Source organism: Anser brachyrhynchus, assembly GCF_964034855.1.
Source record: "Anser brachyrhynchus genome assembly, chromosome: 1".
Taxonomy (NCBI): Eukaryota; Metazoa; Chordata; class Aves; order Anseriformes; family Anatidae; genus Anser; species Anser brachyrhynchus.
Window position 1 is genome coordinate 53,894,250 of NC_137694.1, and position 24,741 is coordinate 53,918,990.

General features: G+C 42.6%; 1 protein-coding gene and 1 long non-coding RNA gene across 11 annotated transcripts in view; both read right to left on the reverse strand.

Moving 5' to 3' along the window:
- The window catches only part of LOC308187580 (acyl-CoA synthetase short-chain family member 3, mitochondrial-like), a 71,362-nt gene extending 63,415 nt beyond the window's left edge, over positions 1-7,947 (reverse strand). For 2 of the 4 annotated variants that reach the window (XM_080575708.1, XM_080575709.1), the window contains exons 1-2: positions 7,809-7,947; positions 2,375-2,519 (exon numbers count right to left, since the gene is read on the reverse strand). Coding sequence is in view for 2 of the 4 variants with exons in the window: in XM_080575707.1 (XP_080431833.1) it covers positions 2,375-2,519; positions 7,162-7,610 (594 nt within the window). In the remaining 2 variants the exon portion in view is untranslated. Of the gene's footprint in view, positions 1-2,374; positions 2,520-7,161; positions 7,626-7,808 lie in introns of those variants that run through there. The other 2 variants (XM_080575707.1, XM_080575706.1) reach the window with 1 other exon arrangement.
- Positions 7,948-9,391: 1,444 nt separating this feature from the next.
- Positions 9,392-21,836, reverse strand: LOC308187582. 7 transcript variants are annotated; one of them, XR_013944789.1, is made up of 4 exons: positions 16,244-21,836; positions 14,375-14,456; positions 13,781-13,875; positions 9,392-11,079 (listed from the first exon to the last, which is right to left on the reverse strand). It is a non-coding gene; the product is annotated as an uncharacterized lncRNA (long non-coding RNA). The 7 variants fall into 7 exon arrangements; XR_013944790.1 differs by having other exon boundaries at positions 9,393-11,079; positions 13,781-13,995; XR_013944792.1 differs by lacking the exon at positions 9,392-11,079 and adding an exon at positions 11,086-11,764 and having other exon boundaries at positions 13,781-13,995.
- Between the last annotated feature and the right edge of the window lie 2,905 nt (positions 21,837-24,741).

Below are 24,741 nucleotides of genomic sequence, written 5' to 3' on the forward strand. Positions count from 1 at the left end.
ATGGATATAGTTCAAACTACAGTCTGCACACAGATTCACATCGAGGGATATTTTAAACTGGGAAAGGAACTCCAGAAAGGAAGTGAAAGGTTTCTTTCGCCTCTGGGGTATTACTAAGCCTATCTGTCAACTTTGTTCATACGTCTGGTCTACACTCATACCAGTCTATAATGAAGCATGCAAAGCAGTGACAGTCTATTTCAAAACTACAGCATAGAGTACGTTTGGCTTACATTGAGCAGACCGAGAACACAGCAACAAGCAATGGCAGCGGGATGTGAGCCAAACACTGTAAGGCATGCTTCATAGTGGTTTAGTAGGTCCTTTACCCAAAAATCTTTCCTAGTCTTTACAAGATCTATGACACAAAACACACCAGCCCATGTGTCTGCAATTTTCAGCCAATGTCTCTGTGGGTATGTTTGTTACCTGGTGTTCAACAGTTACCAGATGAACCAAGTTAAATTTATTCCACAAGAGTGGACTAGAAAGATGCAAATGAGAAGTTATTAATCCCAAACCCTGCCTTTCACGATCATATGCCCTTTTGATTAAGGAAAATAACAAACTGTACAGAATTCAGAAACAATATTAAGATAGGACTCAGCTACCAGCAAGATTACAATGAACTTCTGAGTAAGTTCTGCTACATACCCCCAGAAAACTTCAATCAGTTATCCCATTTGGTTTATTATGCTCAGTAAGAGGATATATGGAAGAAAGTATGTATATGTATATTAGCAAAACTTCGTCATTTTGCGTAAAATGTTCCATGCCATAACACGTTTAATGTGCTTACAGAAAACACAGATACACAAACTTAGGAGACGCCAACATCCACCCTGAAAAGTGAACCAAGGCTACTTTTCAAGTGCTGTTTAGAGGAAATTTCTGCAGAGGAAGCCCACGGAAGATAATTTACATCAAAATAATGTATTCATTAAAATAAATGAATAGGTATTTGCATACGTATAGTTTTTTCACTTATACATATACATTTATATACGGCACATGACAAATAAAATTGCAAATAATTACAATTTATTTATAGATAGACATAAAAAACAAAATTAGACGAGAAGCTGTACCCTTTTAAAGCTGCCTGATTTCTTAAAACACTGCAATAGTGGTTTTAGCTCCAGCATACTGCATGGTAACTTTAAAGTTCAGTTTTGGACTTGGTAAATCAACAAAAAAATGGTGAGGAGTAAATATTTTCTATATTTTTCTTACACGGTATGGTACAGCAGAGATGTATCAGTTTTTGTGTCTGTATGATTATTCTTTTCTTCCAACAGTGGAATACAAACCTCACACACCAAACTAGTGTATTGTGAACTTCATTTAACATTTTAGAAGTAGGTTTGCATTAGGTGTATCTGCAGTACAGTGAGTGTGTTCCATCCACTGTAATGCATCTTGCACTCTGAAATTCATTAAGCAAGAAGAGGAGTCTGACTCCAAAATTTCTTGGTGTTCAGTGTTAAGTGCAACTGCTATATATAACTAGAACAGAAAAGCAGAGCAAACAAAGTTAAAATACAGCATTTGATCAGGAAATTCAATTTAACTACCAATTATAGCAACGGCATGGGTTGGGCCTGGTTCAGGGTGGCATTAGCAGGTGACCTTTGGTAAATGACAACGTCAGGTAATGAGGCTGCCAAATTATCGGCACAGAGGAGCAGTGTGAGGCCCACATGCAGCTGATGGTGGTGACACAGGCACGCGGAGAGCCTGGCACTTGGGGCTAAAGCTGAATTGGGCATTCACCACCCCAGACAGAGGCAAGTTGCATTGGCCATGCCAGTCAACAGCTGAAATCCAAAGGCTTCCCAAACGGAGTGCTAGTGCAGGCCATCAGCACCCCCGCTATAACCTCCACCAGGCACGTGACACAGCTCTGCCTGGACCTGCTTCCTGTTCACTTGGCATTTGGTTTCACACTCCATTATCTGCAGCAATAGTCAAGGTGTGCACCTTCATTTTCACTACAACAGCACTGTTGTTCTTTGTAGCAACTCAGTGCCAAGTGGCTTGACTAATATTTTGCTTTACCTTTTATATAGGAAATAAGAACTGTTAGGAGATGGAAAAAAAAAAAAAGAAAAGAAATTCAAGAAAGAAAAGTTCAGAATTTAACTGACCAGGACAAAAAAATAACAAACTGCAGGAAAAAAAAATGATATTTAAAGGAAGATCAAAACTTCTTAGATGCTCTATTATCAGGTAAAAGCAGTGAAGCTTATAGATCAATAGTGAGCACAGCAAAAGGAATAAACTAGCAAGGCAGACCACTTCTGCCTCCCTAATATCTACCTGCTGTGCAGTATTTCCAATCTATTTCCAGTAACAAGGTTATTCTCAGACGTACCTGTTCAAGCAGTTCCTTATACGTTATTTTCTCTTTGGTATTTGTTACAGGACTGTCATAAATAATGGCAACGTGGTCTCCTCGTCCATTCTCAACATGACGATCTACAGCATTGTAACAAATATTCAGCTCTCCACCTACAAACCTAAAAAAGAAGTTGAAAGTACATTACAGCCAACCTTTCAAATGACTAAGACAGGGTTGATTGTTATTGTTGTTTTTTCTTTTAAGGAATGAGAGCATGCAATTGAAGTATCGTCCATAAAATTTTACACTCCGTTCAGAGAGTCATTTTTTATTCTATAACCCCACAATTTACTTAAAAGGCTACATAAACCAAGGTAGGTAAAAGAAGTAAAGTACTTATACCTTAATTGACTTAACTAAGAATATGCTAAACTGGGTCTTGATTTAACTTACTTTGCATCAATCATTCTGATTTTTATAGCTACGATTTCAGGGAGCAAGACATACATTCACGTAAAATAATTTTGACATTATGAAAATATCTTATTACGCTTTGTACTGGCACGTAAACTTATCTTTTAAGAAGAATGGGTTCAGGACTCCAAATGTTCTTATTCACATCTTGGCAGTAACAGCTAAGCATACACGCATCTGTATGTAAATGAAACTGACCCAAACGGTCATAAAACCTTCTAAATTTGTCTGATACTCATAATGCATTTGACATTACCATGTTCTACATCAGTGACTCAAAAGAAAAAGAAGGCACCATGTGCTACAATGACAATTAGCTCAAAGATGACACAGAACCTAAGAATAAGCTTTCTCAAAATAATGCTCTCCTTTGTGTTTTTCTATCTGCACAGATCTATCTACAGCAAGAGCAACACACAGGAAAAATAGAGTTGAGAGTTTCCAAAAATTCTGTGGGGATGCTCACTGTCATAATGTCTTGTTGTAATGTAAAAAAATAAAAATAGATGGCCTGAAGTAACCCACTACCAGTTAAAAGGGAGCATTTTCTTCTTTCCTTCCTGTCTTTTATAGGACTGCTCTAAATTAGGATATTTGATGTATTATTCATATATCCATATGAACACAGGCCATTGAATAGTCCCTATTGTCAAAGAATTGCAATTATTAAAGCAAAACCAATTAGGATGTTTGGATGTAGCAAACTTTTCCTGTGACTCCTTTACAATGCCATTAATAAGGAGAAGGTGGGAGACGAAGAAAGCAAAAAAAAACATTGTGCTATAAACCTCTTCCCATAAAAGAGCTATATGAACAATAAAAGCTTGTCAGTTGCCTCAAGTAATACAGATAAACTCTGTATTACTGTCATAAAAACTGTGTAGGCCCAGGTCATCCACTGATTTTTATATCGTATCTCTGTGTGACGATGTGAACAACGCAACAGCAGAGCACAGTATCTGGGTTACCATGCATTGCTACTTAAGAATGGTGGAAACACGAGCGAGTAGCAGAGCTTGGATTCCCATTAAGTTATGCAGCAAGACCAACATTATTGAAGACATTTTTTAACTACTGCTTGCGAACAAGAAAAAAAAAAAAAAAAAACGTGACTTCAGGCTGAAGCCAAAACCCAAGGCTCTGCGCCGAGAGCTCTGGTGCCCAGGTCAGAGGGAGGGAGGGAGCGCAGGCTGCCACGGAGCGGAGAAAGCAGCAAGGCACCTACTGTGGACACAAGTGCAAGTCTCTTGCTTCTCTACTTGTCACTCACAAACGTGCTGGAATACCCCATTTTGGCTGACAAATTAAAAAACACCTGGCTTTGAAAAGCTGCCCGGTGCCACTACAAGTTTTTGCCAAAGAAATGAACATCTCCGAAGAACATCAATTTGCTTGAATAAGCTTTAGCTGGAAAGCAACGACAGCATTAAAACAGGCCCCAGTCCTGGAATAAGGACATTAATTTAAAAAAGAGATCTAGAATTGAAACTGGAATGAAGTGGAATTGAAGTGGAATATTTTTATTCCACTAAGCTGCAGAAAGGTATGGGATGGATCTGCAGGATGTTTGTAAGAGTTGCAAGTGAATCTTGCCATAAGCAGGGCTGTAAAATGCTAATCTGTTGCTAACCAGACATTTACCTCAATACAGCTTATGGACCTAAATCCAGCCTGAAGATCTTTTCTTTAGGCTCAGTTCCTAAGGCTGGGAAAAGAATAACATTAAACAAATGGAGCAGAGGAGGAGAAAAAGAGAAACAAAAAGAGTGAACAGTAACAACTCCAATACACAAAAGAAACTGGATTCAGTTCACCACCAGCCTCTTGGAAGAGCTCGTCTTCTATCCACTGATGCTACTGTGGAAGAAAAATGGCAGGGTTCCTCCTGCCAAAATCACAGCAGAATTTAAATGTGGTTATAATACCAAAACAGCTTGCTTCACAGCAACTTTTTAAGCTCGTGTTCTGCCAATATCTACCAATCTTTTTGGCAAGTCTTTTTTCCTGTACATCCCTGACAGCAGTAGCCTTTGGTAATCCACAGGACACGTAACTTTCATCCAGTAACGCATCCCTGTAACAATTTCAGTGTGGTTACCGCACTAGGACCCCCCTGAGCCCCTTTAAAGCCACCTCCAGCCTCAGCAGGAATTCCTGCCTCCCTGGTCCGGGGCCGGCGCCTCCCATCTCCTGCAGGTCTGGCAGAGCTGCTCTTGTTGCACAACCAGGGATCTCAAGTACAGGCACTGACTCTTCTTTAACCGTTCTTTAAAACGACTGAATCTTTAAGGGGAAGCAGAAGGGGGCAAGGAAGCACTGATCACGTTCTCCTACTCGTGACAAGTCAGGTAGTTAGGTCTTCCATAGCAGGACTCCGGTTACATACAGCTTAACATCTACTGTCTGTGGCACGGAGATGGTTCTTACTGCATTCAGAATTTTTTCAGATCTGTCAACAGCCTACTTGCTAGTAACAAAATAAGTATAATCATGATGAAGGCAACGCATAATTAAGCCTAAATTCAAATATTCAAAAATTATGTTGTAATTTCCGACAATATCTGCTATCAAATAGCTGTGTTCAGAGACAATTTTTAGTTTCACTGAGAAGCAAAGATAATTAAGAAGAAAAATGAAGGATGATAAATGTTCTGAATAAACTCAGCATGTATGCAAAAGAAAAAAACTGCAGTACAATTATTTTGCATTTTAAATGTAAAAAAAAAAAAAAAGTGTATCGCTAATTCCTGTAATGCCATGCACAAACACCTCTCCAGCCTGAGTTCCCAGGAATCAAAGGGATTTTTTTTTTTAATTTGTTTAGATGAAGTCTAAACAGAAGTTGAATGATGCATTAAACAAAACCACTACAGTATTAGATATTTTAAGATGAAGGTATGTTAACTGATCCAGCCACATTTTTTTAAAGTGTCAGTAACACTTCAATAGCAGACAGGGTAACATTCCTGAAGCTCAACGGTGATTTCACATAATGTTTGTGTCTTAGAGTCATGAAGAACACAGCTTTCAAAATTGCCCTCTACCTGCATTAGTTAGGAAAAAAAATGTTTCTACTAACTTCATCTAAGAAGCCAAAATGCTTTAAAAAGACAAAACCACATCACTTGTAGCCAGCAAGCTTATCGCACTCATCAAATCAAATTACATTTGTTTGACAGGATCTGACAGAAAAACCATGCTCACTAGTGTGTATCAGATTCTTATTCCTTAACTTTTAAAAAGTAACTACCGTTACTTTTTCGTTATTTTGTTCAGGAATGCCAAGGAGCTTCAGTGGTCCTTAATTGTGCAGGCAATCCTACTTGTCCTTTCTGACCAGCGCCATGACCTTAAAACCCAAGGTCAGAGGACCACAGGTCTCCTTATCAATCCACTTTAAGACTCCTGACTGTTACACAGCCACGATAACTTAAAGGGATTTATGCTGGCTAGGTGCTGCTTAACATCCAGCTTAAGAGATAAAAACAATTGTCGCTGTGAGAGCTGCCACGCAGCAATCACAGACACCGACAGGAATGTAAGTTTCCACACTGCTGGTTCCGTGTCTCGCTCTGACAGATTTGAGTGAAGAGTATTTTTAATTATATTTTGAGAATGCTCAGTATTTTTAAATTCAAATCAAGCCAGAAAAACATTAAAAAGGCAACGAACATCAATGTGCCAAAGACGCCCCCCCATCCTGCCTTGCCATTTTTATGCTGGATTAGTTTCTCTTTGAGAAAAGTTCAAAGAGAATGATGTAAATTTGCTGAAAAAGAGATGACGGTGGTCATGACAAAACTTTAACAGGCAAACTGCTTTCTAAGAAGCACTGAAAATCTTTTCCTGAAGTTTGTAAGAAGGATGTCCGTTCTGTCTGCACAGTCACTGCTCACCACGTGTATGTACATACCAGGCTACTAATGCTTTTGCTAAATATTACCTTATCGTGCCCTCGAAGCGATGACCTACTCAGCTAATTTCTAAGGTTAAAAAACTGAAAGCCACCATCTCTGCATTCCCACAGGCAATCTTCCATCCCCTCATGCCAGATTCCCCGCGCAGACAGCAACCTAAACCACGGGGAGCATCAGGCTCTCACGCAGGGCACCCGGACCCCCACACATCCCACCCGTACGACACACGCACACCACCACAGCCCACGCCAAGTCCCCTCTCACCCCAAGGCCCTCACCCGTCCCGATTTCAGTCATTAAGCATAAGCGAGTGTAACCATTGAACTCCCCGGGGCTCTGCCACCACTACAGCAGGGTGGCAGGCTCGCTGCCCCAAGCACCCGGACGACCCCCGGCGCCCCGCAGCCGCTGCCCCCGGCTGGCACTCACCAGGAGGCACTCCCGGGGCCGCGGCTCTGCAGAGCCCTGTCCCAGGGCTTGTCCCAGCGGAGCAGCGCGGCGGCCGCTCCCCACACCTTCTCGGGATCGGCCACCGAGGCCCTGAACACCGCCTCGTAGTCGCCCGGCGCCCGGCAGCAGGCAGCGCGGCCCGGCAGCCGGCTCTCCGTGCAGGGCGGCCGCAGCCACCGCCGGGCAGCGCCGCCGTGGCGGGGCAGCCCCGCCAGCCTGCCCACGAGCCCCATCTTGCGCGGCCCCCGCGGGGCACTGACAGCCCTCGGAAAACCCCCTCGGGTGGCGGCGGTTCCACCGAGACCAGCCCCGGCCGCCGGCTGCCCCCGGCAAGCGGTGCGGAGCAGGACGCTTGGAGCCCCGCCGAGCGGGGGCGGGCGGCCCGGGCTGCGCCCCCTGGGGCCGGGCCGGGCCGGGCCGGCCGCCATGTCGGGGGTCCGGCCCCGCCGCCATCTCGGGGTCGGGGTCTGGCACCGCCGCCCTCCGCCCTGCCCCGGCGGCCACCGAGGGCCGGGCCCGGAGCCCCGTGGGCGTGCGGTGGCCGCTAGGTGAGGGAAGGGCACAGGCGAGGGCAGGCTCCGCAGCCCTGCTGCGGGCTTGCAGGGGCGGCAGGAGAGGAGACGAACCTCGGAGGTGTTACCCTTTTCCCTCAAAACCACAGGCAGTCCGGGTTCCTGAGCGGTTGGCGCAGGTGTTGCTCGTTTTTTTCCACGTCCAGATGCTTTTTCTCCTGGTAAAATTCTTCTCCAGAAAGCAGTTGCAATTTGCAGATTTTCCTGCTTTACACTTTTTTCTTTCCCTGAGGAAAGTAAGTCATGGTTGCAGATCATCATCATTACATCAAATACCGTGTCATAAATCAAACACCAGCTCCTAAGCCCTATCCACAAATAATAAATAAATTAATAATAATAAATGAAGACCGCCACTAAGCTCTGTCCCCTTGAATACTGCACTCAAGACCCTACAACTGTTCATTAAGCTATTACATACATACGTCCGTACATTGACTGTCTTTAAGCCTGAGGCAGCAGAATGTAGTGTCATGAATGGAGAGGAATTTACTGTAATCAAATGTCATCAGAGAGAGAAACTGAAGACAGAAAAAGGAGAGAGAGAAACGGAAATCATGTTTGGCTTAATGACTTGCATGATATATAGCCACAATACTCTTCAAGTATTTATTTTGAAATACACTCTTGCTTTGAGAAAAACTGCCTATGAATAATATGCCTATGAATAAGGGATATTATTAGTACCACGAGAAAAGTCTGTTCCATATTCCAGAAGACCTCCATCATTTGTAGTGGATCTTTTGTTTTGCACATCTTGGCATATATTTAGAAACCCTTCCTAAGTTTCAGTGGTAATGTTTCAGAATATTGTAATGCACAAGTCAGCTAAGACATACACCAGCTTCAAAGACATGGCTTGCGCCTTATGAAATTATTTTAGTGCTTTAATAGGTCTATCCACTATAAGTCTCTCAGGAAATTCTTCCTCTAATCACATTATAAAAGATGTTATACGGTTAAGAGAAACTCTGCAATTCAGAGAAGATACATTTTGTACTCATAGTTAATTTAGGCATCTGTTACCTGAGTACTGTGGAATTAGCACAATGAGAACATAATGGCGTATCACATTACTGGTAAAGTAAACTCTGACAGTTTCCCATGGCTTGCAGGAGCTATTGGCACTGACCAGCGCTGTGTGAACTACCTGCCCCACACTGCACCACAGTTCAGCTTGTTCTCCTTCCCATCAGGGCTGTAGTAGCACACAGCACACAGCACTGTTGTAGCACGTTGGCATCAGAGACTCATTTATAGTAAGTTCATCCTCTCCAGAGCCTGAAACACCTGAAGGACTAAGTGGAGAAATTATGAAAATTTCCCTACAGCTTGCCTACAAAGCTGGAAAATCAAAAATACATTTGGCGGGGAGGAAGGAAGGGAAGGGAAGGGAAGGGAAGGGAAGGGAAGGGAAGGGAAGGGAAGGGAAGGGAAGGGAAGGGAAGGGAAGGGAAGGGAAGGGAAGGGAAGGGAAGGGAAGGGAAGGGAAGGGAAGGGAAGGGAAGGGAAGGGAAGGGAAGGGAAGGGAAGGGAAGGGAAGGGAAGGGAAGGGAAGGGAAGGGAAGGGAAGGGAAGGGAAGGGAAGGGAAGGGAAGGGAAGGGAAGGGAAGGGAAGGGAAGGGAAGGGAAGGGAAGGGAAGGGAAGGAGGGAAGGAGGAAAAGAAAGAGAGAAAGAAAAAAAGTATGAACAGAGGAGCTTATGGAGGTTGTAAACACTGTGACCCCCCTGACAGCCCTGAAATGAGGCACTGCTGCTGAGTGCCTGGTAGTATGGCATGTGTTGTACAAACGTGCCTGTAGAACACTGCTTCATGGCTAACACATAGTTGCTCTTAGCATTCTAAAAATATTCCCAGAGTTTTATCTTGTATTTCCTACTTGTAAGATGACTAGCCTCCTTGTGACTGAAAATTCTGACTGAAAGCAGTTATAGAAACATGGAAATATGTTTTTTTCCCCTTTGGGGACACCTGTTCAGACCTAATGAACAGGTCTTCGACCTGCGGGTGTCCATAAGCCCACCACATGGCTGAGTGCTGTGCAATGACCCCCCTACCTGTGGCACACTGCCAGTGGACTTGCAATTGCCTCTGCACAATTTGGGAAGCCCATTCTCCCCAAATCAGATTGTTAGAGCTGTACATTATATCAACTCCCAAGGAGTAACCTTTCTTATTAATTACCTTACAAGCAACATTCTTCAGATCATCCACACTTTGATGCTCATATGGTTTACAAAAAACCTATAGCAATTGGATGTAGCCAGCCTCTGAGCGGTGATAGAAAACTGTCTAAGCCAGAACAATATCTCCTTTTTCTCTACTGCAAATAAAACTACCAAGGACAGACTATCTGAAATATTAATTATGTGTGTTCTGTAATGCGTTAGTTATAGGCGCTAACACTGAAAGAAGTATCCCTAGATTTAAATACATCATGGGTAGTGTCTGGTGATGCCTAATATTTCTTATGGTGTTGAAAAGCAATGCTAACCATGTTTCTACTCTGCCCATTATATATGTTTAATATCAAGGTATAAGCACTTGGCAAAGGAATTAGTATTGCAACAGTAAGCGCTCTGTTATTCATTTTTATTATATGGCCTACTAGAAATAATACACCAGAGACAAATGTATTTAATCTGAACATGAAATGCATTAAATTCCTATTTTAGGTAACATAGTAATGTCTGTTTCCTAAAGGAATGTTTCCAATGAGTATCTGTGGAATATACTTCATTAATTAAACTACTCGCAGCCCATACTGATATTTGAAGGGCAAAGAAGGGATTGCAAACTCTCCCAATTGTATGCTAGTAATTTAAGATTCACTTACAAATGCCATTATAGCAGATTTCTGAGCTGTTGAATTTTCCCTCTAAGGATTTTTTTTTCTTTTTTTTTTGCAAATGTTGATGCTCCTGAAACTCACATTCAACACAGAATTTTGAAATGATGTCTAGTCATGTGTGTAGCAATTACCCTTGTAGCTGCAGACTTCATTGTAAAACACATGCTTGTTTCTAGGCATAAACGTAACTAACAAACTATGAATCTTGGCCTAGGTAATTCTGCCATTATAACATAATTTATCTGAAGCCTTTCTTTTGCTTGAAAAATAAAATTCTCCACAACTGTATCCTTTCAATCAAGGCGTGCATGCTTGAAGATTATATATATGTTGAAAAAAAGATTAGCAGAAAAAGTGCTATAAATATCATTTCTTATATCTGAAATGTTCTGACCATCCTACTGTACAAGACGTTCAACCCTTGTTAATTCAAATTGCAGTTTGAGAGTCCTTTCAGAAGCACAGATCAGAACTGTAAAAGAATTAAAAGAATTAGGACAAAGTTAAATCACTTTGCTAAGGTTCTATATCACCTTTTGTCCAACTCTTAGTCAGCATCTCTCCCAAAGAACAAGACTGTGAATAAGTTTCAAAGTCCTACATGCCATTAATGTCTGAGAAATAGAGGCAGCTGATTTTCTACAACATGCAGTAGTCCACAGAATTAACTTAAAAAAAAAAACTTTTTCCTGCAAGGTGATGGAAGTAGGCACCTTCTTATGTACATACATGCATACAATTATTCTTCCAGTTTTCTAGCCATCTTAGAATCTAAAACATATCACAGCTTTACTTGAAATGCACCAAAAATCTTGCACAGAATGATTGCACAGAAAATAATTAAGTTATGGCTTGAAAAAATACATATTTGGACAGAACTCTTCAAGTAGATGTTTTGGCTATTTTTAGTGAATATAAAAGAGGCTACTATTCTACAATATTATTCTACAATAATAAGATCTGGCCATAGAGGAGGAAAAAAAAACACAACAGCCCATAGAAATACCTGTACTTACCACTCTTCTTTGCTTGATTGCTGTCTTCTAGCCTAAAGCTGCCTTTGTGTCATAGGTCTTATGTATGCTTAGTTTTTTGCAGCACTCAGATCAGTGCTGAAATCAACATCTACATCAATGTGTCCATGGTGAGTCACCTGTCTGCCCAATGAATTCACAACATTCTGTTTATTTCTGTCTTCCAGAAATGATTGTATGTAGTGCGCTGGGAGACAGAGGATGAGAACTTATAAAAATGCTAAAACATTTGTCTCCTCAGGGAGAAGCCACTTTTCACATACCTTGGAAAGTGCTGAAATGAAAGCCTATGACTCAATCCAGGTGAGAATGAGGCATAACATGACTTAGAGATCCTATGGGATGAAAATGCAATTTTAGTATCAGTTATTACTGATGTTATAATTTGATTCCTCCCCGAGGAGGTCTTACAGTTCAGGATGACCTGTATTTCATCCATATTTTTCCAGATTTAAGTGCTGTTTCAGACAGCTTCTTGGTCATGTGTTTAGCTTTATTCACTTGAGTAGTTGTACTCACACAAAACCCTGCTAAATCTGAGTCAAATGCTCAGACAGCTTTGATAAAATTCTTCTGGACAATAAACTTTTATATTTTTAAGTTCCAAGAAGACTTTGAAAATGAGAGAGACAAAACCAGAGAGATTATGGGGATCTTCTTAAAACAGCAACAACAACAACAAAACAACCTAACAGCAACAACAACAAACAAACAAAAAAACCAGAATCTGCAGTAAACTTTATGGAGGACAGGTAGCATTTTAGCTACTGCTTTGAGTTTCTGCTGTTGTGGATTTAACTTACAAACTAGATGATGTAATTTTATAAAGATTGGCATTGAACTTTGATTTTGATGTAATCCATGTCCCCAAGCTCCCCAGGTTCCTGAAATAGCAGGTTATTGATCATCTCTACATGAGTAAAATTTGCTGTTTTTTCCAAACCTATTCCTGTTTCTTTTATATGCCTCTACCACTGTTTTCCAGATCACTGCATCAGAACAACCACAAGACAAGCACTATTGTTAAAAAATGGTCAGCCTTTAGTATATATGTTCTTTGAAGAGGACATAAGGACTGGCATCCTTGTAGATGTTACTTTTGAACTTGGTAACAGAAATAACCATGGATTTTGCAACCATATTTTTACTCAAAATATTTTCATTTTCACAGAACTAAGAAAGGGTCCACTAGCACTCAATCTAAGTGTTAGTATCACTATTGGCATGCAAATAAAGTCATTTTTAAATAATCTATAATATTGATCTCTGTTATCAGCACATTCATTATACTTTCTCAAACTGAGAATACAGATCAGGAAGCATATGGCAGTTAGCTGCGACTGGAGAAACACTATACTTAATTTTTTAATTTTTTTTTCCCCAGAATATCCAGATTTATCTGGGCCTAAGGTACAGGGATTCTGTATCCTCTCTTGACGGTTTTTTGGGGGCAGAGGTGGGAATGAGTTTTATATAGCTAAAGATGGGAAGAAAAAGGAAAAAAAAAAGACATAAGCTTGATATTTTGAAAACAATACCTCAAATCTCATCCTGAACTGCTTGAGCACTCGCTGTGCTGTTTCTCCCAAGAGTTCTGAGCACATGAGGAATGCAGAGCTGTGCTGTTGGTATTGGCTGGGCTAAGGACTCCTGTGAAGCAGACATAGGAGCAAGGAGCTGGCACAGCCTTAGTATTTATCTAGGCTCCTGTCACATCCCTCCACAAGAAATTATCAGTCGTATTGCAAGAGTAGCAAACTTGCATACGAACCTGATCCATGACAAATTATGGCTCAGCATCTTAATGTATACCAAAAGGCCTATTTTTATATAACTGACATTTGCTTAAGTCTGTTCCATTTCTAGTTATCTTCCAAAGTTTCATTCTTGCAATCCCATTCTTAACAGTTATGACGTATTTCGTGATCCTTATTCCACTACATAACTATATTCACTGCACGGCAAGGAAAGCTAATGTTCAAACATTGTGACAATGTGCTGTTTAAGTTCAACTGCAGAATTATCTTGCAAGCAAAACAGAAATGATCACCTAAGTTGACTAAGTGCAAAGTCAATAATGTACTTCATTACAACTGTCATTTATTAATGTGTGCTATGTTTTTAAGAATGCGAGTTCACCTGTAGCTGTATGACAAACAATTCTGTGGATGTCTTGAATGATCCCACTCTTGAGCAGCTCAGACTGGCAGAGAATGGATGAAATTTCACAGCAGCTTTGGGAAATAGTAGCTTGTCACTCAGATTGCCCCAAATAACATCAGTAATAAACTCCAGAAATAGCTTTTTCTATAGCTCATACTGCAGATTAGAATGTCACAGGATTCTGTGAGAATCTAAATATGAAAAATAGGTATGGATTCAGGCCCAAGAATCATTATGAGGAGCAGAAAAACTCTTACTGGTAAGCAAGTAATAAAACCATATGTCCAAATATATTCCATTATGCATTCAGGTCCACCTCACTCTCTTATGGTGCTGCCAGACACTTATGTTTTCACCCATGGAAATACAATTCCAGAAAAGCTCAGTACATTTTAGACTGCAGAGTAAAAATTTAGATTCACTAAAGCTAGAGGTCAAAAGTCATTGATTATAATAGAGATGAGGCTGCATGCCCACCTTCAAGATACTGTTTTTTATTAATTTCAGCCTCTATAGCCCTTTATACTAGTCTATAATGAATAAAGCAGTTTCATGAATGCTTATACCTACTTTCCACACTTTAAGGAGAAACACAAGGCAAAAGGCAATGAAGAAGGACATCAGATAATCAACTTAAGTAAGCTCTCTGGATCTGAAAAGAAAAAAAAAAAAGGCAAAAAAAAAATATTCTCTGTCAAATAAGTATCAAACGAGTGGAAATCTATGAGGCAGACACCCCAAATTAAAACCTGGTCATTTGTCTTATCCTTGATGTCCTATTGTTTTTTTTCTCCAAGCACGCTGAAGTTTACTCAAAGTATCTATACAGTTCTGCTTTTTCAGGGTCAAAGGAAAGAATTTCAGCATGCACTCTGCATGTTCAAATATTTGCTTACTCTTGTTAAGGGAAAATGGTGAATGACTTCTAGGTATGTTTTAAATTGTGCACAACAGTGGATCTTCAGTATTTAATTTTCAGTAAAAACTTTGGGAGGTTTATACTCTATTTCTGTTCACTGGAATAGATGGTTTATTTATAAATCTTAAGAGCCTTCAGCTGGTTCTTGCTCAATTATCCCATGTATGTACTTGGAATTATATATACAATTTATATTATAATTGTGTAATTTAATAACAGAGAGTACGTTTCCCACTTATTTTGAATGTCTAAATCTCTAGGGGACTTCTCTTAAGCCCTATATTTGTTACCTCAGCCTTTGTGAAGACCAAATTCATGAATATTTATATGAAATATTCAGATACCCATTACAGAGAGCAGCTTCAGGATCTAACGTGAGGTGGGGAATTTGTTAGAATTTTAGAGCCAAGTCTTATAGGCTACATCAAAACAAATTGCTTTATCAGCTGCTAAACCCAAACAGCACATTTGAATTGCAGTGCCCATGTATAATGGTCTCTAGAAACCTGAGTCCAAAGATTGACTTCTTGGACTGGGGGAATATTAGGCAAGCAAAACCAACGTCCATTTCTTTACGCTTGTGCCAGGTGAAAATAAAAATAAATATTTGAGTAAAAGCTTTCTTCTTTCTTTTGATATTAATTAGTTTTTCATCTCACATAAAAATTCTACATGGTCTCACTAACATCAGAAAAATATTTTCAGATGCAGAAAACAAAAATCATGGGATTTTGTTTTCCCAATAACGGTAATTAGTAATTTATTACACCATTTGTGGTCTGCTACCAAATGGCATCTTTCCATTTTTTTTAAGTGTAGGAAATCCGGAAAACGAGATAAAAACCTGTCTCATGCTGGCACTAACATAGAAGTGACAGTAGATAAAACATTGTGAAAAAAATAAATAGAAAAGTTTGCTAATTTCTGCTTGCTAACTGACCACAATCAAATATCAAAAGTTTCAGTATTAATACCTATACAAACAATCAAGACACCATGAACTACACAATCCCTGACCAAGCTGAACTACCTTTTAAATTGTAAGAAAAAAACTGTTATTAAGAAGATGAAATTATGATGGATATTTTCTGAGTCTAATTTGATCATTCCATCATCTCCATTTGAAAACTAGAAAAAAATGGTAAATACCAAATCATCTTCCCTCCCAGAGCTAACAGCATGCATGTATAAGTTATCTTTTATAGGACAAATAGAAGGCAGTTTTCTGGACAATCACTGCCTACTTGGTTATGGGTTTTACCAGTATTAAATGTCCTCAGATCCAAGAATCCCCAGGTATGGGAAATCATTCCAATTATACACATTTCTTTACATTTTATTAATCAGTCTGACTGAACAAAAGGATAGTAAAATACATGAATGAATTAAAAAACTAAATCCATATATATTAAAAAAAGAGAGAGAGAGAGAGAGAGAGAAACAAATACTTCATAAACTTTGCCTAATGATTCGTGTTGGTAACAGTCTTATAGCAGCTCCAAACATAAGAACAAACTCACCGTCTCAGTGTCAACCAACAGATTTATTTCCAGTTGTCAGATCAAGGGTTTGATAGGGTAGGGATCGATCACCTCTGATTTATGTCACAATACCTGTAAAGCCAATTCAAGCAACAGGCTGGCCTACACTAAATAGCTGAAAAACAGTCAATATCCTCAGCCCTACTCCCCAGTATAAAGGCTTATGATAATTCTATTGTAATTTCAATGATGATAGTTTGGGAAAAAAAAAATCCTTCCTCTTTATATGCTGAATATTTTTGCATGCATTTTCAAGGCCTTTAGAATTTTTGCAAGGCTACCTCCAGATCTATGAACATTTTGCAAAAGCACATTCTAATGAGGAAAAAAAGGCTTTCTAATATGTAGCATAAAAAGAAGATAAAAAATCACAAGGAATAGCTTTCTTAATATCTTGTTTTCATCTCAGCCAACAGAAAAATTACTCCAATGTTACATGTCTTCACAGATATCGGCCATCAGATCATGGTTTCTTTCAGGGTACTTCTGTATCATAAGGATTAGCTAGTCTCATGCAACAAAGGAAGAATAAAAAGCAGACTCCAGTATAACTTCAATCTAACAAGCTATCCAAACATGAAATTTCGTTCTCTGTCACAAACTTACCATTAAAGCAAAGAGATCCACTTCCCATAATCCTTACACAGCTGAAGCTACAAACAGAAAGCTCCATATGACAGAACTGTTCATGATCAAATTTCACCACTTAAGTTATACAGAACCTGTCTCTTAATCTGTTTTTTTGTTTGTTTGTTTGTTTGTTTTTCTTCCAGGTACATTTTGGCTCTTGTCTTCTGAAAGAGTTCTGTTTTGGCATTATTTTCTTGTCCTCTGAGGGTCTAAAGACCAACACATTTTCATTGAACTAGTGCATACATTATTCTTTAGATTATTTCTCTAAACTGGTTAGTTTTTTGATGTATTGAAAATGGTCACCATTGCAGTGCAGAGAAAATATGTCAGAGAAGTTATTCAAGCAAAAACTTGAATATGCCTCTGAACACTTTCCATATATTCAAAATTAACTGCCTATTTGACACGCCAAAATATTGTCAGCTGAATTTTAAATGTCAAGGTTATCTTAAATAGTAACATTCCATTCTGAATGCCTCCCATTTGAGGACCATAACCAACCTATAAACAATAATGATTTTATTTTCTCAGTAGCCCTATGAGTTAGGAAATAAGCATCAGAACCACATTTACACTAGGGTAAAGTAAAATATGAAATACTGTAGTGTTATATCAATATAGCTTCACTGGGCATCATGATTTTTTCCCAATTTACAACCATCACAAACTAAAACAAATCAGGCACTTCTCCTTAGCTGAAATCAAACAGGAACAATTATGTCTAAGAAAGCATTTAGGTATGTATCCAAATAAATATTTAAGTGGAATCTCTGCATCTCAGCTGAAGAGATCAATCAAAGAAAACCCTGAAGGTCCATAAACTGTACTGTCACATTGCCCCGTATGGTTACTGATGACACCATATATATAGGAGAGCTACACCCTTCTCAAAGGTAACCTGTTCAGTTACTTGAAATAACTTCTGCACACGTTGATTTTGAAGACAGGATTTGAGGGTCAAAAAACAGTGTCAGCATCAGCCTACAACCTTGACCTGGGTGTCTAAATTTCAGGAAGAGGGAGGGAAAGGGAATTCAGGCATACTTTGCTACTCATTATTGCCTTTTGGCTTTCTGTTGGAACCTATTTTGTTTTGGTGGTTTTCTGAAGAAAGGAAAGACATTAGGACAAAGGAAATTGAATACTTTCAATTAAAGAAGCCTGATTTTCTGTAAATCAAAAATAACTAAATCAGTCCCTTGGCACTCTGAAGCAGCTCCAGCCCACACCTCCTCTCTCCTACGAGAGCACCCTGGTTGCTAATGCTGACCTGTGCACTGCAGGGGGGAGTCAGGACAGGAGAACAAAGAACCCTGCTTTCGCTGTCCAAGGATTGGACAACAAATGCGATCTTTGTATAAAAGCCAATACAGGCAGGAGGGACAAAGCCGTTCCCCACCTACTCCCTTGCCCACAGAAATGACGCTCATGCTTTTGAGACACAGTGCTGGAGATGCATTGGTTTACTTCACGACACTTCCAGTGTTTCCCCAGCTTTGAAGTGAAAGAAGTTAAGACTGCAGGTTTGGAATTAATTACCTCATCTGCCTAGATTCAGACATCTGATTCAGACATCTCAACCTTTTTTTATTATTATTTTTTAAATCTGTATAGCCCATACATAGTTGCACTTAAGCCAGTTCAACTTCAGGACTTCTAAATAGAGAGGTGACTGTTGAGGTTGTCTGTTGAACTGGAGCTCTCAGCAGACCTGTAAGAAGGCACACAACACTATCAGGTAAGAATGTGTCCTCATTTATAAACAGTACAGCATTTGTATACCTACTTTGCATGGGTCTCTTGTGGTTAAAGCACAAAGCAATAACAAATCAATCCTCTTTTTTTTGTTGTTGTTTCTGAGGTTGTGATATAGAGATGATTAATGTTCACCCACTGATCAGGATGTTCTTTATTTTACTCAGTTCTAAGACTTATGTTCTAATAAATCCTTTACAACAAAAACACATACTGCTTATGTGATAGCTGTATGTGCCTGAGTGCGTGTTTGTGCTTTGTCGTTGCTTTTTAATCATCTTTATATTATATTTATATAATCATATTTTTATATCGGACATGGACACTTGTGTATTTATAACAATATTTTGTTTACCCCTTAGATTATTCATGCCTGAGTGGCTAGCCTGCTGCAGAAAAAGGTTTAATGAGTTTCAAGTGGATAGCACTGTAAAAACAGGAAAAATATAAAACAAGTACCTGCATACTAACGTAAGCCACTTGCTAAAACCTGTTTTCCAAGCATATGATAATGGACAGTCCTGCCATGATGTGCCTCATTTTTGAGTGAGATACTTTTATTCCTAATTCTACACAATCTCCTTATCTAATGTCTCTAAATGAACCACATTGTAGTTAAACATTTCAATAAAACAAACCCCCAAACTGCAATGGTTGCCCCTACCCTGCATCTTACATGTGTAACAGCTCCACGTATTGGCAGGTTTTTGACTTTCAGAAAATTCAGCTGATTTGTCACAGTAACTCCTGTGGACTACTGACATGATGAAACCCAATATTGCCATATTCATTTTTGAATTGGATGCATAATACCACAATTTGAATTGAATGAATTTCCTTCAATTGTTTTTATTCAGGAAAACACAGGTTTCTCTTAGCTACTTATTTCTTTTGGTAAAATATGTTGATCATTTCTCTCAGTGCCAAATGTGTAATTATTTTCTAATTTCTTCACAACATTTCATCTAACTGTGTTTGCACAGAGCTCAATAACTTTTCTTGGCTAAAAAATGCAAAATGAGTATGTCCAGTCTGCCACAATATTAAAATCTACATCTTCATACCAGTTGTTCAGACTACATATTTAAGTCCTTCTCTCACTAAGCTAAACAGATTCTGAGACGATGTCTTAGAGTTTTCTCTATTTCTACTCTCCTCTAGGATTCCTGAAGTCTTCTCTGACGGGGCTAGTGCCATAAAACATCCTACAATTGGCTTCTAAAGTAGGTTAAATATTTTATCAAAGCAAATTCCTCTGATCCTGCATTTCTGAAGGCTTAAAAAAAAAAAATCACTTCCTCCACTGTTAATCTGGCCTCTCATCCTGCTGCTTTTGAGATTTAAAGTTTATCTCCACTGACAACTAGACAAAAAGTTTCATTGTTCATGCTGTATCTTCAGCTTTTCTTAAATTTATTGCAGCTTCCCGTTTCCTTTTGACGCACAATTTTGAAAATGAATGGAATGAAATTAGCTCTACAATATTCTGTCACCTACTCCTTTCATTGTCTACCTCTTCTTACTGCTGAAGGGTCTTTCTCTCATTCTCTAATCCTTCAGTAAACCAGTGTAAAGCTGAAGCTATTCTGCCCCTTGTCCTGGGTTACTGAATACCTCTTTCTCCTTTGCACAGCGAAGGCAGGTATTGTGCATCTGTATAAACAACGTTATGAAGGACAAACGGAAGCTTTGGATATTACTCAAGTTGGATGTAAGATCTAGTGTGCAAATTTCACCACATCCTTTCAGATCAATAACAAGGGTTTGCATATTTATGCATTTAGAGGCAGGAGAGAAAGGCCTTTGTCCCACAACATCCACACACAGATCCAACAAAAATAGCTAACGTAAGTCAACAGAAAGAACAATTGAGACAATGACATACGTGTCCCATAACGTCACCTCCCATTTTATGTAGATCTGGAACAGCTCATCTGTCTATGTAGACAAAAGGATAGCAGAGGCACCATAGCCTTAGAAACAAAAGCACAACATGGAGGGTCTTTTGCACCACCCCATTTCCTGGAGACCTTGCCGAGGCGACCGGCTCCGGGGCAGACGCGTGCTGCAACGGAGCGCGGGATCGGGACAGGCAGGGCTATTTTTCGGGCATCGAGCCTACGTGAGGGAGCCGCCAGGCACCGGCAGCCCTCGTGAGGGAGGCTGACGAGGCGTAGGCGGAGCCAGCAGCGTCAGCGACAGCTCCTCCCCCCGGCCGTTCAAAGGCAGCCCTTAGGGAGCGCGGCGACCAGGGCCGGCAAACAGGGAGTGACGCGGCAGTTAGCGAGGCAGTGAGCGCGGGCAGGGCGGGCAGGAAGGGCGGAGCGCTCACACCCGCCCGTAGGGACAACTCCTCCAACGGCACTCTCCCGTCAGCTGGGCTGCGATGGTCTCCACCAGGCACGGTGCCTTCTCTAGGAAGTCAGTACACACCCAGACCGACTGCCCGCCCAAACATGCGGCAGTTCAGGTCTCCGGATGCGGGGAGCGTCTGAGCCTCTTGCTGCCATCGGCGGGAGGCAGAGAGACTGCTTGCGTGAGGTGCGAGCAGGTGGACGACCTGGTCCGCATGGTGGCGGAGCTCAAGGAGGAGGTGCAGAGGTTGAGGGATATCAGGGAGTGCGAGCGGGAGTTAGACTGGTGGAGCGACTCCCTGCAGGACCGGAGGGAGAGGGACCAGGGTGAGACGCCCCAAAGGGGGGTGGACCCCCTGCCCTGTCGCCATCGGGCAGAGGGAGGGGACCTGTGAGTTGAGGAGGAATGGAGGCAGGTCCCTGCTCGACCTCGCAGGAGATGCCCTCCCCTTCCGGTGCCGCCTTCCCAGGTGCCCTTGAACAATAGGTTTGAGGCCCTGGAGCTGGAGAGACCGGTGGGTGAGGATGAGGTAGGAAGCCTACCCAGGAGGATGCCTGAGGTGAGGAAGTTGACTCCACGCCTCAGGACTGCCTCCACCAAGAAAGAAAGAAGGGTGATTGTTGTGGGCGACTCCCTCCTCAGGGGAACGGAGGGCCCTATTTGTCGGCCTGACCCCACACATAGGGAAGTCTGCTGCCTCCCTGGGGTCAGGGTCAGAGACGTTACCAGGAAGCTTCCAAACCTGGTTCGCCCCTCGGACTATTACCCGCTTTTGATAGTCCAGGCTGGCAGTGACGATGTTGAAAAGAGAAGCCTCAAGGCTATCAAACAGGACTATAGGGGGCTGGGATGATTGGTGGAGGGAGCGGGAGTGCAGGTGGTGTTTTCGTCTATCCCTACAGGGGAAGGGAGAGGCACGGAGAGGACATGGAAAGCTCATGTGGTTAATAGGTGGCTCAGAGGCTGGTGCCAGCACAGAAATTTTGGGTTTTTTCACCATGGGGAGCTTTACTCGGCACCCGGCCTGATGGCCCCAGACGGGTCCCTATCTCCAAGGGGAAAACGGATCCTAGGCCAGGAGCTGGTGGGGCTCATAGAGAGCGCTTTAAACTAGGTAAGAAGGGGGACGGGGCTCAAACCAGGCTTGTTGGAGCTGTGCCGAGGGAAACAATGGCTAGGCCGGGGAAGAAGGCGATGGCCCAGCTGAAGTGCATCTACACTAATGCACGCAGCATGGGTAACAAACAGGAGGAGCTGGAAGCCATCGTGCAGCAGGCAGGCTATGACTTGGTTGCCATCACGGAGACGTGGTGGGACCGCTCCCACGACTGGAGTGCTGCAATGCCTGGATATCGGCTCTTCAGGAGGGACAGGCAGCACAGAGGGGGTGGTGGCGTGGCTCTCTACATTAGAGAATCTTTTGATGTTGTGGAACTCCAGGCTGGGAATGATAAGGTTGAATCCCTGTGGGTTAGGATCCGCGGGAAGGCCGGCAAGGCTAGCATCCTGGTCGGGGTCTGTTATAGACCGCCGAACCAGGATGAGGAGACAGATGAGGAGTTTTATAGGCAACTGACAGAAGTTGCAAAATCGTCGGCGCTTGTCCTCGTGGGGGACTTCAACTTCCCGGACATATCCTGGAAACACAACACGGCACAGAGAAAGCAGTCTAGGAGGTTTCTGGAGAGCGTGGGAGATAGCTTCCTGACGCAGCTGGTCAGCGAACCTACCGGGGTGGTGCCCCGCTAGACCTTCTCTTCACAAACAGAGAAGGACTGGTGGGAGATGTGGTGGTCGGAAACTGTCTTGGGCAGAGTGACCACGAAATGGTAGAGTTCTCTATTCTTGGTGAGGCCAGGAAGGGGACCAGTAAAACTGCTGTATTGGACTTCCGGAGGGCTGACTTTGAGCTGCTCAGGATGCTGGTTGGCCGAGTCCCTTGGGAGGCGGTTCTGAAGGGCAGAGGAGTCCAGGAAGGCTGGGCGCTCCTCAGGAAGGAAATCGTGATGGCACAGGAGCGGTCCGTCCCCACGTGTCCAAAGACGAGCCGGCGTGGAAGAAGACCGGCCTGGCTCAACAGAGAGTTGCGGCTTGTGCTTAGCAAAAAAAAGAGGGTTTATAATCTTTGGAAAAAAGGGCGGGCCACTGAGGAGGACTACAAGGATGTAGCGAGGCTGTGCAGGGAGAAAATTAGAAAGGCCAAAGCTCATCTGGAGCTCAACCTGGCTACTGCCGTTAAAGACAACAAAAAATCCTTTTACAAATATATCAACGCGAAACGGAGGACTAAGGAGAATCTCCATCCTTTACTGGATGCGAGGGGAAACCTAGTTACTAAGGATGAGGAAAAGGCTGAGGTGCTTAATGCCGCCTTTGCCTCGGTCTTTAGCGGCAATACCGGTTGTTCTCTGGATACCCAGTGCCTTGAGCTGGTGGAAGGGGATGGGGAGCAGGACGTGGCCTTCGCTATCCATGAGGAAATGGTTGGCGACCTGCTACGGAGCTTGGATGTGCGCAAGTCGATGGGGCCGGATGGGATGCACCCGAGGGTACTGAAAGAACTGGCGGAGGAGCTGGCCGAGCCGCTTTCCATCATTTATCGGCAGTCCTGGCTATCGGGGGAGGTCCCAGTTGACTGGCGGCTAGCCAATGTGACGCCTATCTATAAGAAGGGCCGCAGGGCAGACCGGGGGAACTATAGGCCTGTCGGTTTGATGTCAGTGCCAGGAAAGCTCATGGAGCAGATTATCTTGAGGGTCATCACGCGGCACTTGCAGGGCAAGCAGGCGATCAGGCCCAGTCAGCATGGGTTTATGAAAGGCAGGTCCTGCTTGACGAACCTGATCTCCTTCTATGACCAAGTGACGCGCTTGGTGGATGAGGGAAAGGCTGTGGATGTGGTTTACCTTGACCTCAGTAAGGCTTTTGACACCGTTCCCCACAACATTCTCCTCAAGAAACTGGCTGCTCGGGGCTTGGACTGGTGTACGCTTCGCTGGGTTAGAAACTGGCTGGATAGCCGGGCCCAGAGAGTTGTGGTGAATGGAGTCAAATCTGGTTGGAGGCTGGTCACTAGTGGTGTCCCCCAGGGCTCGGTACTGGGGCCGGTCCTCTTTAATATCTTTATCGATGATCTGGATGAGGGCGTCCAGTGCACCCTCAGTAAGTTTGCAGATGACACCAAGCTAAGTGCGTGTGTCGATCTGCTCGATCTGCTCGAGGGCAGGAAGGCTCTGCAGGAGGATCTGGATAGGCTGGAGCGATGGGCTGAGGTCAACTGTATGAAGTTCAACAAGGCCAAGTGCCGGGTCCTGCACCTGGGGCGCAACAACCCCAAGCAGAGCTACAGGCTGGGAGATGAGTGGCTGGAAAGCTGCCTGGCCGAGAGGGACCTGGGAGTATTGGTTGATAGTCGGCTGAATATGAGCCAGCAGTGTGCCCAGGTGGCCAAGAAGGCCAACAGCATCCTGGCCTGCATAAGAAGCAGTGTGGCCAGCAGGTCTAGGGAAGTGATTGTGCCCCTGTACTCGGCTCTGGTGAGGCCGCACCTCGAGTACTGTGTTCAGTTTTGGGCCCCTCGCTACAGGAAGGACATGGACGTGCTCGAGCGAGTCCAGAGAAGGGCGACCAAGCTGGTGAGGGGTCTGGAGAACAAGTCTTACGAGGAGCGGCTGAGGGAGCTGGGCTTGTTCAGCCTGGAGAAGAGGAGGCTCAGGGGCGACCTTATCGCTCTC